General features: G+C 53.4%; 1 protein-coding gene across 1 annotated transcript in view; it reads left to right on the forward strand.

Annotated features, from left to right (window-relative positions):
• The first annotated feature begins 1,026 nt into the window (after window positions 1–1,026).
• Window positions 1,027–15,864, forward strand: part of NOS1 (nitric oxide synthase 1) — a 41,297-nt gene continuing 26,459 nt past the window's right edge. Inside the window, exons 1-2 of the mRNA XM_050906468.1 lie at window positions 1,027–1,754; window positions 11,353–11,485. Of these exons, the coding sequence (XP_050762425.1) occupies window positions 1,027–1,754; window positions 11,353–11,485 (861 nt within the window). The remainder of the gene's footprint in view (window positions 1,755–11,352; window positions 11,486–15,864) is intronic.

The following is a 15,864-nucleotide window of genomic DNA, read 5'->3' on the forward strand; positions in this document are numbered from 1 at the left end:
GAGCTGAATGTCCTCTTCTACCGCCTCGTTTTGCTTGTGGCTGCTACTGTTTCTCCTGAAGCATCGAAACAGTCTCGCTGTGACAGCACCTATGGAACGGGTTTCATCCTGGGCAGGGACATACGTCCCCTGTCTGGTCACCCCGATCCATCTCAACCATCAGGTTGTTGGATACTCTGGAAAACACATGGAGACAAGATCCTCAGCCGGCAGAAATTGCCGCCTAGCTCCGTGCGGCTCTACCCATTTGCCAGACTTGAGCGGTTTTTGCTTGCGACCCACGGGCAAAGCGGGGAGGGTCTGAGCAAGGCTGCCCAGCGGCCCCCTCCCAGGGCTCCCCCGCTCTCCCCGTGCTTTCCCGGCCCCCGCCGACCAGATGGTGCCGATTTTCGCAGGGGGAGCAGAGGAAACAAAGCCCAGAGCGATGGGAGGCTGCAGCCTGTCTCCCAAACACAGCCCGGGGGATGACATCTGTGGGGACGGGCTGATGCCTGTGGGTGTCTGTGGCGTGCCGAGCCCCGTGCCGAGCCGGCACTTACGCCTGCCCTATCTCACTTTTCTTTCTCTCTTGGTTTTTTTTTTCTTCCTTTCTAGATAAAGAAGCTCATGGACCGTTTGCAAGGATGTCGGTGAAGCGAGCGGGCTGCCTCCCCGCCTCCGCCCAGCGCAGGACCAGAGGCTGACTGGAAGCTGACATGTTGCCCCCTCCAGCCCCTGCTTGGCCACGCGATGCCCAGCCCTGCCTGCCCTGCCCGCCTTGCCTGCCCTGCCCTTAGCCTTGCTTTCCACCAGTAATACACCCTGCTTTCCCCAGGCTGCGTTTCGGAGAGAGGCGGCAGCGAATATGCTGCAGAAAGCCAGCCTGCAGCCAAAGCCCAGAGGAGTTTTGCAGTGAGGCCAGTTGCTTAAAAGCCGAAGAGCTGCCCCTTCCCAGCCCCGGCGTGGATAAGCGTCTCGGACAGCGAATTTCTCTGCGCTCAGTGGGTGTCGAGGTCCTGGTCTGCAGGCTCAAAGAGGGGGGCTGCCATGGAAGAGAATGTGTTCAGCGTGCAGCAGATACAGCCCAACGTCATCTCGGTGAGGCTCTTCAAGCGCAAGGTGGGCGGCCTCGGCTTCCTGGTGAAGGAGCGCGTCAGCAAGCCGCCCGTCATCATCTCAGACCTGATCCGGGGAGGGGCTGCGGAGCAGAGTGGCCTCATCCAGGCTGGGGACATCATTTTAGCTGTCAATGGCAGGCCCTTGGTGGACATGAGCTATGAGACCGCGCTGGAGATACTGAGAAGCATCGCCTCTGAGACCTACGTGGTCCTCATCCTGCGGGGCCCTGAGGGCTTCACCACTCACCTGGAGACCACTTTTGCAGGCGACGGGACGCCGAAAACCATCCGCGTCACCAGACCCCTCTGCCCAACTCCGAAGGCGGTTGACTTGTCCAACCCAAGCCTGTACGGCAAAGAGCAGCCGCTGCCAGCAGCCGACCGCACCATGGGCTCCCTGTGGACAAGAGAGATCAGGCGGGAGGTGGAGCCGATGGTCCACGTTAACGGCGTCGTTACCGGCAGCAAAGGGCAGGATGCTGGGAAGGGGAAGGAGGGTGCTTGTGGTCATCCTTGCCTCAACGGCGGCGTGGAAGACAATGAACTGCTCAAAGAAATCGAGCCTGTCCTGGATCTCCTGAAGAGCAGCAGTAAGGACAGCGATGGAGATGCACCCTCCAAGGTAGAGACAAGAGATATAGAAGTCCAGGTGGACTGGTAGGTCCCTAAATACATTTTTTACATTTGGTGAAATGTGCTGGTTTTGGCTACCCAACGCGGCTGGTTTAGGCGTCGGTGAGCACCTCTCCAGAAATGGCTGCTGTCTGACACAGCAGGATGGAGATGGAGAGGAAGGGATGCAAAAAAAAGGAGGAAGCGGTTGATGAGGGGAAGATAAAAGTAATGAAAAATTGGGCGTAGATGGTGGAAGAAAGGGAGAAAGATGTAAGTGTGGGAAATCAGGGAGACAGCAGGAGTAACATCTCATGGAAAGCTGAGCTATGCAATCTGTTGGATCACAGGCTGGGCTGGGTTTTGTTACTGTTCCATGTTCTGGATCTCATTTGTTTTAAGTTTAAACAAAATCCCATGCCTCAGTTTCCCCACTTGCCAAATAAGATTCATGGTATTGTCTGTCCTTGCTATCCTGCTTTAGAGCTCTCCAGTTGAAATGTGCTATTGATTAACTGCCGGAGAGGGAGAAGGAAGGTCAGACCGGCAGAGTACGACGCTTCCCAGGAGAAATGAGTTTCAAAACCCTCTGTGCTTTTGGCAGTCAGGCTCTGGCTTGGGGAGGGGAGAGGGGAGCCCCAGTCCAGCTCCAGCTGAAGCCAAGGGGACCTCTGTGCAAGGGCAGCGGGACCTGCCTTGGGTGCTCCCATCTTCTGGGAAGGGGGGAAATGTTTCCCGTCAAGAGCTCAGAAATGGCCATCCCTTGTTGAAATGCAACAGCGGAGCTGCCTGTTCATCCCCTCTGCTCTTTCTAGATCAAGCTAATTATTTCAATGTGCATATGCATGTATAACGAGGGTGGGGACGTATGAATGTTTGCCCCATGGCCTCTTGAGGAGGGTGAAGTCCCATCACACGGATGGAATTGCTTCATTTCTGACACCTGCTTCTTCAAGGGGCCACGTGCGTGGTGTTGCACTCCTGATCTTCCTCGGCATCGCCCTGAGATGTAGACCATCTCTCCGGAGCCGAAGCAGCTCCCTGTGGCCCTTCATGTTTTGCAAAAATGTTGTTAGTAGCTATTTTTTTTTCGTACCAGCTCTCTTGCCTCCTGGCCATTTAATAGCAGTGATAGGTTGCCTTTTCCTGTTGCCTTTCCCCACGTCCCTGAACACATTTTAGCAGCGTCAAGTGCCGCAGCGGGTTGTGGCTGCCCTCGGTTATCGACTGGCTGTAAAAGCCAGGAGGCTTTTTCAGGAGGGTTCGCCGAAGCTGGTGATCTCGGTTCAGTGACAGAGGGATTTGTAATTTCAAGTTCCCTTGCTGCGCCTGCTTCCTTGGAGGGAAAGGAGAAAAATTGTATTCATTTTTTTAATCAGAAACAATGAGAGGAGAAAGGCAGAGCTGTGGAGGAGCGGGATCCCTGCCGTGGGGTCCCTGCCCGGCTCGGTGGCAAACCCCAGGCTGAGCTCTGGATCGCTCCCATCACAAACCAACACCCATACCGTGTGTTTTCCATCTTCTTTTTTTTATTTTCGGTTGTTTTTGCGTCGTCGTTTCCGCTCTCCCAAATTATGCGTTTTTTTCCGCGCGGACACGGTTACTCAAAGCCTGTTAGGGTGGTCACACTGAGTAAGAGGAAAAAAAATCTGCTCAGCTCAGCGCCGGCGGCGGGTGGCAGACATCTGGGGAAGAGCGGTGGGACAGGGCACGCTCGGGGACATCCTTCCCTGCCGTCCCCTCCCCGCCACACATACCCCCAGGCCTCGCACGTTTGGCTGCTTTCGGAAACTGTTGGTTTTGGTTTCTGCTGTGCAATAGGAAGCAATTTAACTCCCGAGCCCGGCACTCTCTCTGGAAGGCTGAGGGCTACCTGCCTGGGCTACACATCCTTTAACCCAGCACCAACCCATCCCTGGGAGAACCTGGTTTAAGCAACCAAAGAATTGAGACCTTGAAGGGGTTGTGCTTGACTACAGGTCCAACAAAATGTGCAGGGGTGCTTAAAAGTCCCTTCTGTCCCTCTGGTTTTGCTAAGACTGCTGCGATGGAGCTGGGGGTGACAGCCCAGCGAAGCCCCCAGAGGACACAATCCTGAGCGTTGATACAAGGTACAGCCTCACCCTTCAAACCGTGTCCCCCACTGTCCCCATCCCGTCCCACCAGCTGCAGGGTCTCTGAGGAAATTCTGCTCCAGCTGGGGGGAGGGATGAAAAATGTCTTTTTTCTTTGAGGAGTCTCTTCTACCCAGAGAGAGATTAAACCGAAACACTTTGAATTCACTTAAACTGAAGGACCTCGAACCAGCAAGAATATTAGTGAAGTAGGTACTTCACCAAAACGCCACTCACTTTATTTTTCAATACCCTTTAAAAAAAAAAAAAAAATCTATGTAATCTATGTACCTTGGGACTGAAAATCCACTTTTTGGTCAAAATTAGTCTTCGATCTTCTGCTTCATGAAAAGCTGCAGCCTCACTTTTGCAGTAGGACTCGGTATGAGCGAGAAGGCCTGGGCTCGAGCAGAGAAGTGGGAAAGGAGATATACTGCAGGGAAAACTTGTCAAGAGCCGCTCTGCAGGGTAAAGGGCATTTCTCAGCCGCCTCTCCTCCCACTCCTGCGACGTGCTGGAGATGATTTATCTCCTTGGCTTGGTCTCAGACAGAGCCGGGGCATCGTGAAGGTCTTCTATAGTGAGGGTTTTCTTGGTCCGTAGGAGAAGCACAGAAAGGTCAGGGAGCGATGGGAGCGGTAACTGGGGAGACTGTGTTGGTCGATGCCAAAGAAATGCCCAACAAAATAAGCAAGCTTTATCAGATTGATGCAGCTCTCACGCCATAGGCTGTGACTTCTCCAGGCTGGGAGGGGAGCAAGCAAAGCTGGTGTTAGTCAAAACAGGAATAGAGCCCTACCTAGACACCAGGAGGGTGCAAAACCTCGCTCAAGGTTGATCTTGACACCTACAGCCTGGACCACTTGACCATCGATCCAGCTGGAGATGCTGGTCTCGGGACCAATCCTGTTCTGTCTCCGTCTTCGCCTAGTGCTGACCTTCACAGCCTGCAGCACTTTGTCAAAGCCGGTCCGGCTCGCAGAGCTGTGACAGCTTTCCTAGGGCGGACAGGAACGGTACAAGTTTGAGGTTATTCACAAGGAGCCAAACACTTCTTGTTCAAGGTGGCCTTTGCCAAAAGCGATTCGAATTACACCTGATACTTTGGGCTTCCAGCCCATGTCTCTCATGTTACTTCCAAGGAAAACTGGAAACTGTGAAGTTTGCATCGGGGGAAAAAATCAGTTCGTCTCCATCCCCTGCACCCATGGTCTGCACTCCCCGGGGAGTTGCCCGTGCAATGATCTGGCTTTTGCTCCCTGCTGATTTCCAGCTGTAAGGTGCCCTGGGTCCATGGTGCGTGCCCGTGGGATGGGCTGCGACCACGGCTGAATGTCTGCTACTCGGCTCAAGCCATCTGCGATGAAGACGATCATAAAAGAGAGCATGGAAGTGGGGCGCAAGGTATGATGAGAGCTGGCATTTCTGCCATGAGGCTCACCGTGGGCTAGAAAACAAAAATAGAGTTTGATTCACTCACTGCCAGCTAACCTAGGTCTGTTTTTCCCTCTGAGCTCTAGGGAGATTGTCATGTCCCATCTTCCCTCCCTCTCCCCCCCGCACCGAGTTGCCAGTATTTATTTTTCTTCTCAGGTCTATGCCATAACATGAACAGCATGATGGAAACATGGCAGTTTCAGTCCAAAAAGCAGCATCAGCAGCCCTGAGAGGGAGAAGTGTGCTGAGAGCAGGAATTCTGTTTATGAAGGGTTTCAAGGTTTCAGGCTCCATCGTGCATTGGAACGAACCCCGTAATTTTGCAGTTCTCGAAGAGAAAATTCTCTTCCTCCCACCTCCTTTGCCGCCGCCAAAATCTCTTTGTGCTGCTCAAAACATTTCATTTGCATTTCTGATGTCTTCATTATTCTGTACTTGGACATGAAACTTTAAACCCCCTGAAATAAAAAGGTTCCCTGAAACTATCATGTTATTGCCATTCTGCAAGATGGTGAAGTAGGAAGCTTTGGCAGTGAGTAACCCTCCCCTTCTCCCTCGATGGATTCTTCTTCCTCATCACTCTGACTACATCAGTCTAATCCAGAGAGGTATTTTGTGCCTGCAAACAGCATATTCCACCCAAATATACCCCCGTGGAGCCCTCTCGGACCAGTCTCCAAAGCACCCTTCACCTGCTCAGCCCCCTGTGCTGGTGCTGTTTTCTTGCATCCCATGGGATGGCCGTTCTCCTTGTACGTGGTCCCAGCAGACAAACCCATGGCCCCTGTGTGAGCCTACGCTCTCCTGGCAGACCTCAACTGCGTTTGGCCTCCAAATAAGATGCTGAGGCTGGAATCCTCCGGGTGCTCTTTGGGCACGGCTGGGAAGGGACGAGCGTGGCGGTTGCAGGTTGCATCTGAGGCTGGCTGAATCTCGAACGATGCCGACGGGACTTTGGGATCGCTTGGATCTGTTCCCAGGCCTTTATCTGGCAATGCCTACTCAACGGCATTTACCAACCTTGTATTTCATAGGCCTCTCTCCGAAGCCGCTCTCTGCAGCTTGCTCGGCTCATTAGTCCCTAATCCCAGCACTGGGCACAGCCCAGCCGCCCTCTGACCTTCTGAGGGCGCAAGACCTTCTTCAAGCCATGCTGCATGCTTGTCGGTGGGGCTTTTGTCCTCTTCCTTCGGTGCTGTTCAAGCTCCCCTTTCTCATTTAGGAAACAGTTTCTTGCTTTGATTGCTCTGCAATTGCCTGCTCCGGGCGTGCTGGCCCCGCTGCCTCTCCAGACAGCGCATCCCACCTTTTGGAGCTATTCCTTCTGCTTCCAACACTCCCACTTCCTTCCTGAGCTCTGCTCCATCCTCTGCACCCTGCAAGTCCCAGAGCCTGCCCGATCCCTTCTCCTGCCTCCCTTCTCCTGCCTCTCCCTCAAACGCGTGCGGTTGTGCCAGACCTTGCTTTAACCCTTGAGGCGAGGAGTCTGCAGCCAGCACGTTTTCCAACGTTGCGGACTGTGAGCTGCCCCAGGGGAGCTGGATAGCAAGGAAATATTAACTTCTGAGGATGCAATGTCCTCTGGAGTATGGTTTTCCATGGGGTGAAAGAAAGGTGAGGCAAGAGCCATTCACCCCAGCCTCTAGCACTGGAAGGAGGAGCAATGCGCAGTGGAGCCTTGCAGCCGTCTCCAAGGACACACCAGGAGAGGGGAAAAAAAGTAAAAAGAAGGTATTTCTCTCCCGAAGCTCAGAGCAAGCGAGGTGTGCACGTGCGAGCTTCCCATGCAGTCCCAAGCTCAAGCGTAGGGTTTTCAGGCACCGGGACAAGGGCCTGGAAGGAGTCCATCCCCTGCGGTCGCAGCACAGGGTGCTGCTATGGGCATCACGGCACGAGAGCCATCGTCAGAAGTGTGGACATCGGCATCCTTATTGGTTCATCCAAACTGGCCCCTGGGGATTGCAGCAGCTAGTGGTATCTCTCATCTCTGCCTGGGAAATCAGAGAGATTCTTCTGCCAAGCAAATTCAAAGGAGCGAAGTGACAAACTTTTTTTGCTCTTTTTTTTTTTTTCCCCTTTCTTTTTGGAAAAGCTTTGGAGAAATTTCTCAAAGGGCTGTCTCAGCAACTTCCCTTCTGCTTCATCACTCTGAGCACTGCAACATCATCAAATTAGTCAAAAGAAAACAGTGGTGCCTCTCATTTCTCCAAACAGCCAGATGCTCTTTCCGAGGTGAGGCAGCATCCAAGCCTTTGCACCAGTGGGGGAGGGCAGGATTCCTCTTTCTTTTTTTAAGTAACAAATTTTGCTTTCAAAACAAAAGACGACCTCAAACAGGGTCCCTTCCCAAAAACCTGCTCTGGATCTAAGAGATCTCGCTAATAGTATTTAATAGATCTGGCAGCGGGACCAGGTCAGAGAGGGATCTCTGGATCCTGGATCTGGCCTTTGGGAGAGTTCAGTCAAACAAGTGCCACCAAGGAGAGATCTTCAGCATTGCTTCCAGTGCCTCAAAGACACTAAAGAGGTGATTTTAAAAATCCTGTTCAATGCTCCGAAGTGCCCAGGTCGGGTCTGGCAGTGAGTCGGGAGGATTTCTCCAAAGGCTGCCGGGAGCCGAGGGCAAGCTCCTCTCTCCCCTGCGTAGCTGCAGACGGGGCTGCTCCCACGGCAGCTCCCCGGAGGTGCCCAACCTGGCTGCCTTGAAACACCCCTTGGGGGAGCCGCACCCGCCCCATCGCCCACCGGGAACCCGGGAGAACGGCTCTTTGGGCTCTCCTGTCGATAAAGTGCTTTTGGAAACATTATCTGGAGGCTGAGATCAGGCACGGCGTTTTGGCCGTCCTGCCAGTCTGCTTGAGTGTGTGAGCGGCATCCTCGTATGAACGTGGCAGGTCACCCCGCGTCTCTGCTGGTGGCTGGGGAAGCCAAGTCAAGAGAGGAAAATAACTGACCCAGAAGACCCTGTTCCTGCCTGAGCTCGCAAACAAGGCAGTTACAAGAAATGGGCAGGAAGTATTTGTAAAATGAAGCAATTGATTTTTTTTTATTTTTTTTCCCCCCCATCTGGGGTGAGGCTGTGGCCGCTCTGAATGGGCTTTTCTCTCCCTGTCTCTCTCCAAAAGACAGAGCCGGATACTTCTGGGCAGCCTCACGCGGGGAGAGGTCTGCGCTAGCTCAGCGCAGGGGCACGCACCCGCAGCCCTGCAAGGGACAGACCTCCTCGCCCGACACCGAGCAAACTGCAGCACAACACCAGCACAGAGGCGAGAGATACAACCACGAGTTTAGTCTAATGGCTTTGTTGCAGCTACGCTTGACTGTGCTTTTATAGCGGAGACTAAGGGCGGGGGCAGCACCTCGCTGCCTTGTTCACACAGCCATAAATCCATCAAGAATAGCAATACGCAACCCGTTTCTGCCCCAGTTGCAAACATGCAATGGGATGTGGAGCATTTGCTCCTGAGCAACCAACCCTTAATGCCCACCTAGACTTCACTGTTCCTCAGGACGGTGCATCTCGCTGTCGGGTGATGCTCGAGGCCAGTGAATAGGAGCAGGGCCCCGCTCCAGCAATACTTGTAAAACACAAAGTAGCCAACTACAGCGATGACTTAATTCAAGCATCTGGTCTTTTTCCATGCCGTTGGCACAGGTACCGGCATTTATGGCTTTGCTGGTGTGCAGACAATGAGATTAAGCCTGCAGCCTCCCGGCCGAGACCTCCGGCTGCTGCTGCCGATTGATGGATTCCTCTCCGAGGTTCCCTCGTGCCGGCAGATGCCTGTTTAGACGGGCTTGCAAGCACCTTGCTGGAAACAGCGGGTCGTGCCAGGCGCCTGCAGGCCTGTGCTCAGTGTCATTTTGGAGGCACCTGTGGGATATCTGGCACGCTGGGGTCTGTCTGCCCGAGCCTCTCCTGTCTGCAGAGAGGCAAAGTCTGTGCCCCTGGAGAGGCACAGTGGTCGCCCAGGAGGCAGGTTCCTTCTGCTAAGTCCCAGGAACCAGTAAAGCCAAGGGATTTCTTCCATCACCTCATGGATTTACTGCTTGTGTCTTGATTTTGGGCCAGTTATGGGGAGCAGCGCGTTGGGGCTCATCAGCTACAAGAGATGGCTCGTGTACGCCCATCATTTCACGTGCTCAGTGGCTCTGTGTTGACCTGCCTCCACTCTCCCTGGTATGATGGGGCTCAGGGCAAGAGGGCAGGGATGTGCAGCCGTGGAAATGAGTATTCTCCAGGAGGTTTAATAGCTGGCCTTGACGCAGGGGGAAGAGCCAGATGTGCTGAATTTTCATCCTGCTAATTCTCTGTCTTGCTGCCGGGAATTCTCTAGACGGAGGTAGGCTGGACGGGTCAAGAGACCCTGAGCTTCCCCTTTGGATGGGCTGGTAGAGGGCAGAGTGGGGACTGTATGGTTCGTGGCTGTCCCCAGCCCTGGGACTTGCGTGGCTGCCGAGTGCTCCCGGCAGCGCCGCCACCGTCTAGCAGAGAGCCGGGCCCTGTTGTCTTTGGCTGCGGCTGTGCGGTGCGGCGGGTGGAGTTTCTTGTGTTTTATCTGATTGAAACCCTTTTGCGTACTCATAGAAGCCAAGTCACAAAAGAACAGCTTTCTTTTCCTGGGGGGGGGCATAGAAAACCCAGTAAAAACTGCCCCTATGGCACCTGTACCTCCTCGTTTGCACCAAGCTGGCCACTTTCACCCTAAGGCAGCCAATGTTTGGAAGGCGTCCAGGAGCCTAGTGTAATATTTTGGCAGCTGAACATTGCTCTGTAAAGGCAGAAAAATTACAGAAAGCTTAGAGCACAGGGAGATCATCTTTAAGTCAAGTATTTTGCCTAAGCTGTACCTAAAGATACAAGCTGGGGGGCAAGGAGGATTGTGCAACTGAATTTGTTTGTACGTACATGTCTTCCTGAGACTGTGTCAAGAGCACCGTGTTGGTGTGAATTATGTCCTGAGTGCGAGTGTCCTACTTTGGTCGGTGCCCAAAGCCCGCCGTCATTAATGGGAAGGCTCATTATTGACTTTAGTGGGCATCTGGAAGACTTTTAAGAACTGACAGCAGGAGCAAAACAATTGCCAGAGCGCATTACCTCGATGGTCTGTTGAGCAAGGGTGAAGGCAGCACGGCTGCGAGCCGTGGGGCTGTGCCCATCCTGGCCCGTGGCCCCGTGCAGCCCAACCCACGGAGCTTCTTCCCGCACGTGGCCTCACCGGGGCGGTCGGTGCCTTCGGTGCGGATGCCGCAGCCTGCCTTCTCTGAATATCACGTCTCTAAACCCCATTTGTTTTTCTCCTTCGTGAGGGCTCATATGGCAGTGGTTTTCCATCACCTGCTTGGGTGGCATTTAACAGCCTCACCGACATCCCGCGGCACGTTCCCCAGGCAAAATGTCTGCGGTAGACTGCGTGCACCGTGAGTTACACCAGTCTCACTGCGCAGGCCAGAGCAGCCAGCACTGGGGACATCCTCAGTCCCCCAGCTTTACCAATGTCCCCAGCTCTGGGGAGGCAATCCGTCAGTTTGCTTGAGTAAAACCGCTTGTGCTCGCCGGCATTTGCAGCATCTGTAAAGGTCAAGAAGAGGAGAGAGAGCTGTGTCTCCCTCCTGGGAACCACCTATTTTTTCTTGGGTTTTTTTTTCCTCTCCTCCGCTCCTAAACACCGAAATGCTCTGCAAACCCAGCTGGTTTTGCTATGAGGTTGTGCAGCTGGAAGTGCGTGCGGTTCTCCTTCCCCCAGCTCCGTGCTTGTTTTCGCAGGGCTCCAGCTTGGTTTTTGGGGTGCAGAGGGTCTGGCGTGTAACCCCGCCAGAGCCAGTGTCGGGGCAGGGGTTTCCTGTTGTTTTGCAGGCACTGCGCTCGCCCGCGCGGCGAAATTTCTATTGTGTTTGGGTTGCCCCCGCTGCGGTGATTCATCGCCTCAGCTGAGGCAGAGCGTTTCCTCCCCTCCCGCAGGGCCATGCATGGGTTTTCACTCCTGTGGGAAGCAGCGGGAGCAGGAGTCCTCGCTCCGGGACCTGGCCCTGTGGTCCCAGCACCCAGCCGCCCTCCAGCCCACTGACCCAAATGGTTTTTAACCCTTCAGTTTCAGAGAAGGGGAAAACAAGCCGCAGAAAGCCTTACCAGCTCAGATGGAGAACGACCGTGTCTTCGGTGACCTGTGGGGAAAGAGCAACGTGCCCGTGGTCCTGAACAACCCCTACTCCGAAGCAGAGCAGGTAAGAGCCCATGGCTCGTGCTGCTTTGGGTGGGAAGGGGGTTTGGGGTATGTGACCCGTCCTGGTGGGCTCTCACACCACAGAGAACCTGCAAGGACTACATGCGCTACCCTGAAGACCTTTGATCCCAAGAGCTGGAGCTGATGGGGCGTAGAGCCCATTTGGTCCAGAAGCCGAATTCCCCGTGGTTCGGGCAGGGTATAGGTCACTGGAGAATGATGCTCTTCATCCAAGGGGCCAGAGTGGGACGGGAGCCCAGCCAGGGACCAGGACTCTGAAATCTCCCTTGGGACTGTCGTCTCTTTTCGTGGCAAAAAGCCGAGTTGCATCGTTAAAGTCGTTTTGATTCAGATGACGGTAATTCAATAGAGCACTTCAGATAATATGTTGTGCGGTGCCTTTTCATCTCCTCACGCTCCACGGACATAAATTCTCAGGCTTCCTTGCCAAAAGTGGATTAATTCCACGTTTGTAGCAAAGCCAGAGACGTAAGGCAGACCCTGCCAGGCCAGAAAGATCACCTCAGGGAAAACATGATGTGCGTGAGCACTGCCAAGCCTGTTCGGGCAAATGCGTCTCCCTGATGGGATTAACCAGCAGCCGGGCAGGACACAGGGGACCAGTCTGGGGACCATTCGGTCTCCTTGTCCCACTGTATTTCTCAGGGTGACGTAGTAAGGACTGTTTTCCAAGGGAAGGGAGAAGAGTGAGTTAGTGGTCACATGAAGACTTCCGAGAACATCAGCATTTCCCTCAGCTCAGGAATGTCCTCAGCAGATACCTCTGGCTGACGCCTCTTCCCAGCTCCAAGGAGCTGCAATGCAACGCTTCTCGCTGACGTGCCACGTGCAGAGCACCACGGGGTGGGTGCCACTTGTGGCGTGGTGGATACCCAGATGTCGAGCCTGGCCTTGACACCCAGCAGTGTCCAGCAGCACCTCGCAGGCCACGGCTCTGCCAGTGGATGTTTTCCCATTTCACGGGCATTTTGCAAGATGCAAAGCCAGAAGCAGGGGATGAGGTCACATAAGGTGACACGGTCCCTTCATGTCCATGGAGCTGACATGGTCTTGGCTGCGGTGGTTTAATTCTACCCGTGCCCTCATTCCCTCTGTGCCAGGAGCACCGCTGTTTCTCCTGGGACTCCTGAGCAGAACGATGTTCACGTGCACTTTTGCAGCACGCACAGTGCCAGAGGCTCACGGGACATGCGAGACTCGCTGTGCGGGTGCTGATGCACACGCAGGGTGGCTGAGATACTCCGGACCATGCCAGACTTGCTGCATGGTGTTAACCAACCTGGTTGGGTGCTTAGATGCAGTTGGGAGCGATTTCCATCCTCCCCTCACCTGGCTGCAGCTCTGGATTGCGGCCAGGTCTCCCAGCAGCATAGGCAACCTTACGGTGGGCATCATCCTGCATCGGCACATGCAAATGGGTGCATCCAAGAGCTGCAACACACTTTGTTCAGCCGCTGGAGAGACATCCCCGGGCAGCCCCATGTCCCGCTGTGTGGTTAATGCACTGTGGCAGGTATCGCGAGCCCGTCTCGCCCAAGGACAGGTCGCTGCCCTGGTCCCTTTGCCCCAGCTCTGGAAAAACACTGTCTTTCTGCCTCCTTTGCTAAGCTCCTTGCATGTACATGTCTGTTACTATAAGCACTTTATAACCTTCTGTGTTCAGAGCTTAATTTCTCTCCGTGTTAGGGCTGCCAAAATCCCCAGTCTTAAGCCGCTATAAGACTCTTTAATTTTTTTTTTCACTAGATGTGCATCTTTCTTTTTATCCTCCTTATCCCCAAATTGCTATGCCGGCTCTTCTGAAGGCAGTTTGGTTTTTCCCCCATGCTCCCTGCAGCCATTCCCCCGGGCTGTATGCGGTCAAGGCAACTGAACTTCTTGCAAGCTGCAATAAATACAGTTAACACAGGGGCAAGCCCAGCCAAGTGTGAGCTTTTTATCCACGTTGCTCTTTGAAGCAGCTTTTGGTGGATTCACTTGGCTGGGTGGGGAATGCTCACTGAGGTTCATAATAAGGTGCTGAAAAACCCATTGGGCATCGATCCCTATCCCTCTTTTTTTTGCAAAATCACGCAGTGTGTTTTGCTTGTTTCCCAGGAGCCCAATCCCCCTGGCCCTAAACCTCACCGATGGAAAGCTGCTGTGACTGCACCAGCCCAGGTCCTGTGTGAGTCATATTTCAGTCCATACAGATTGATTTGTTAGGAGCTCCAGGGTAACCGGCGGAGGGTGTCTGTCCGTGTAGCTAGCAGGGGAAGGGAGTCATATCAGCTCCACACTTGTAAGGATGATTTACAGCTTTATAAAAGCGAAAAACACACTTTCAGCTAGCGGGGTTAATGCAGTCTGGAAGGAAATGTCAGCATGCCAATATATCTATGACCTGGGCTAATGCTGCAGACCTCGTCCTCCCACAGTCGATGCATTTCAGCAGGGCAATACATGCCATCAGCGCAGGGACTCCCAAAGCCCAGCTGGGATGCAGGAGGAAGGCTGAGGACCTGTAGAGCCTACTCGGGTCTGCAAAAAGGGAGATGCTCCCTGTCGTTCTGGTCCCAAGAAGCGCCCGGGGCTGGGTGCATTTCTCCCCTGCGTCTGTAAGAGCTGCAGACAGCTCGCAAGCTGCACGCTGACGATAAGTGCCAACACGCTCCCTTGTAAAAGATGTTTGCATAATGCATGTGCGCCCCGACTGCTTCATTAGTCTCTCCGTTTGTCCCACTCTTGAGTCACTAATATCACAGCTGCCTAATTAAAACATGAAAGGATCTCACACAACCTCCCTGACAGAACCAGGGGTAATATTTGGCTTCAGCTTTCCCATGCAGGGAAGGCATACACACACACACACACAGAGCTCCTTCGCAGTCTTTTCTGGGTGTTGCTCTCTCCACAGCTGCTCTCCGATGCGGTTGCCAGACCTGGCACCTCTGCTTCTTGTAGGTGGTGTTGCCTCGGCTGCTCCAGCGCGGCTGGCATCCCAGGGATTCGGCATGCCCCTTCACCGTGTCCCTCTTTCAGCAAAGATTCAAACTTTGCCAGTTCCTGCAGGGAAAAGCCAAAAAGGAAAGGAAGCAGCTTTGAGAGAGGTTTAAGGTAGAACATCTGTAGGCAGATGTTAAGCAGCCAACGTCCACCGACTTGGATCATGAGCTTGCTCACTCCAAGGATGGGGTCATTGCTACATCTGGATTCACGCTCGTGGGCCGTACCTGCTCGAGCAAGATGTTGTTTAGCAGCACACCTCCTAAGCTGCACTGAAGTCCCGTCAGCAACTCAAAACTAACTCAGAATAAAAAAGTGGTGCTGGATACAACCAACACTTTCTGCTTGGTACTTCTAATTTCTGTCTGGCCGTGGAGGCACAGGTGAGGATTGGTTTTGTTTGCATTTTTGAGCAGCAGTTTTCAGCTATGTTTTACCAGTCTCATAGAGCTGCTCTATGAGCAGCTGGAAGGTGGCAGATTACTCTCCTTCGTCCTAAGGGTGGCCCAGGTTGGTTCAGAGAGTGCAGGATGCTGTTAGTGGCTCAGGAATGGTTTAATTCTCTAGAAAGAGTAAAACAAGCAGGAAAAAAATGACCGGGAACTGCCACTGCCATAATTCAGGTGAGATTCACCAAGAGTGAAAAAAACAAACTTAAAAATAGTGCTTTTCCAGGACTACATTTAGGAGATTCTTCTTACTTACTACCGGTTTTGAGCTCTATATGAAGTCTTATATTTGTTTTCTGCAGCATGGAAAGGGGAAGCTGAGATCCACTGTATGGTCGTCCGGCTTCAGGGGCTAGGACTTCAAAATGCTCCTTGGGAAGACCACAGGATTTGTGACATGAGGAATGTCACAGAGGCCCGTGACAGCACAGCCTGAGGGCGTGCAGAGAGCGGCTTTCAGAAACTGCAAGGACCAAAAAGAGTCCTACGGAGGGGTCAGGTTGTAAAGCTCTCCCTTCCCCTCCATCCTCTGTCTCTTGCTCCCAGCATATGCTTTCAGTGCATGGTGTTACACTGTGAGCCTCAGGCTGCTTAACAGCAAAATCCCTGTTTTCCAGAAAAAAAAGTGTGGAGCATACAGTAAAAACAAGGACTGGGGAAAAAATACGGCCAAGATTGCCACCAGGGCAATGCAGTGTGTCTGCTCAGCCCAGGATCAGTCTCGCCATCAATCATCAGGCATCGATCTCTCTCTGCTTCAGAAAAGCAGAGCAATCCTCTGTCTTCTTCAGTTGCTCCTTCAGGCCGTAATGCTGGATTTGTACTATTGCTGCTAGTCCATGAGCTGCAACTGTGACAGGAGCCCAGAACCACCAAAAAGGAGGGTGAGACTCCGCACAGCTCTGCTGAAGGCAGTGCTGTCTTT

This window comes from Gymnogyps californianus, chromosome 16 (genome assembly GCF_018139145.2).
Source record: "Gymnogyps californianus isolate 813 chromosome 16, ASM1813914v2, whole genome shotgun sequence".
Taxonomy (NCBI): Eukaryota; Metazoa; Chordata; class Aves; order Accipitriformes; family Cathartidae; genus Gymnogyps; species Gymnogyps californianus.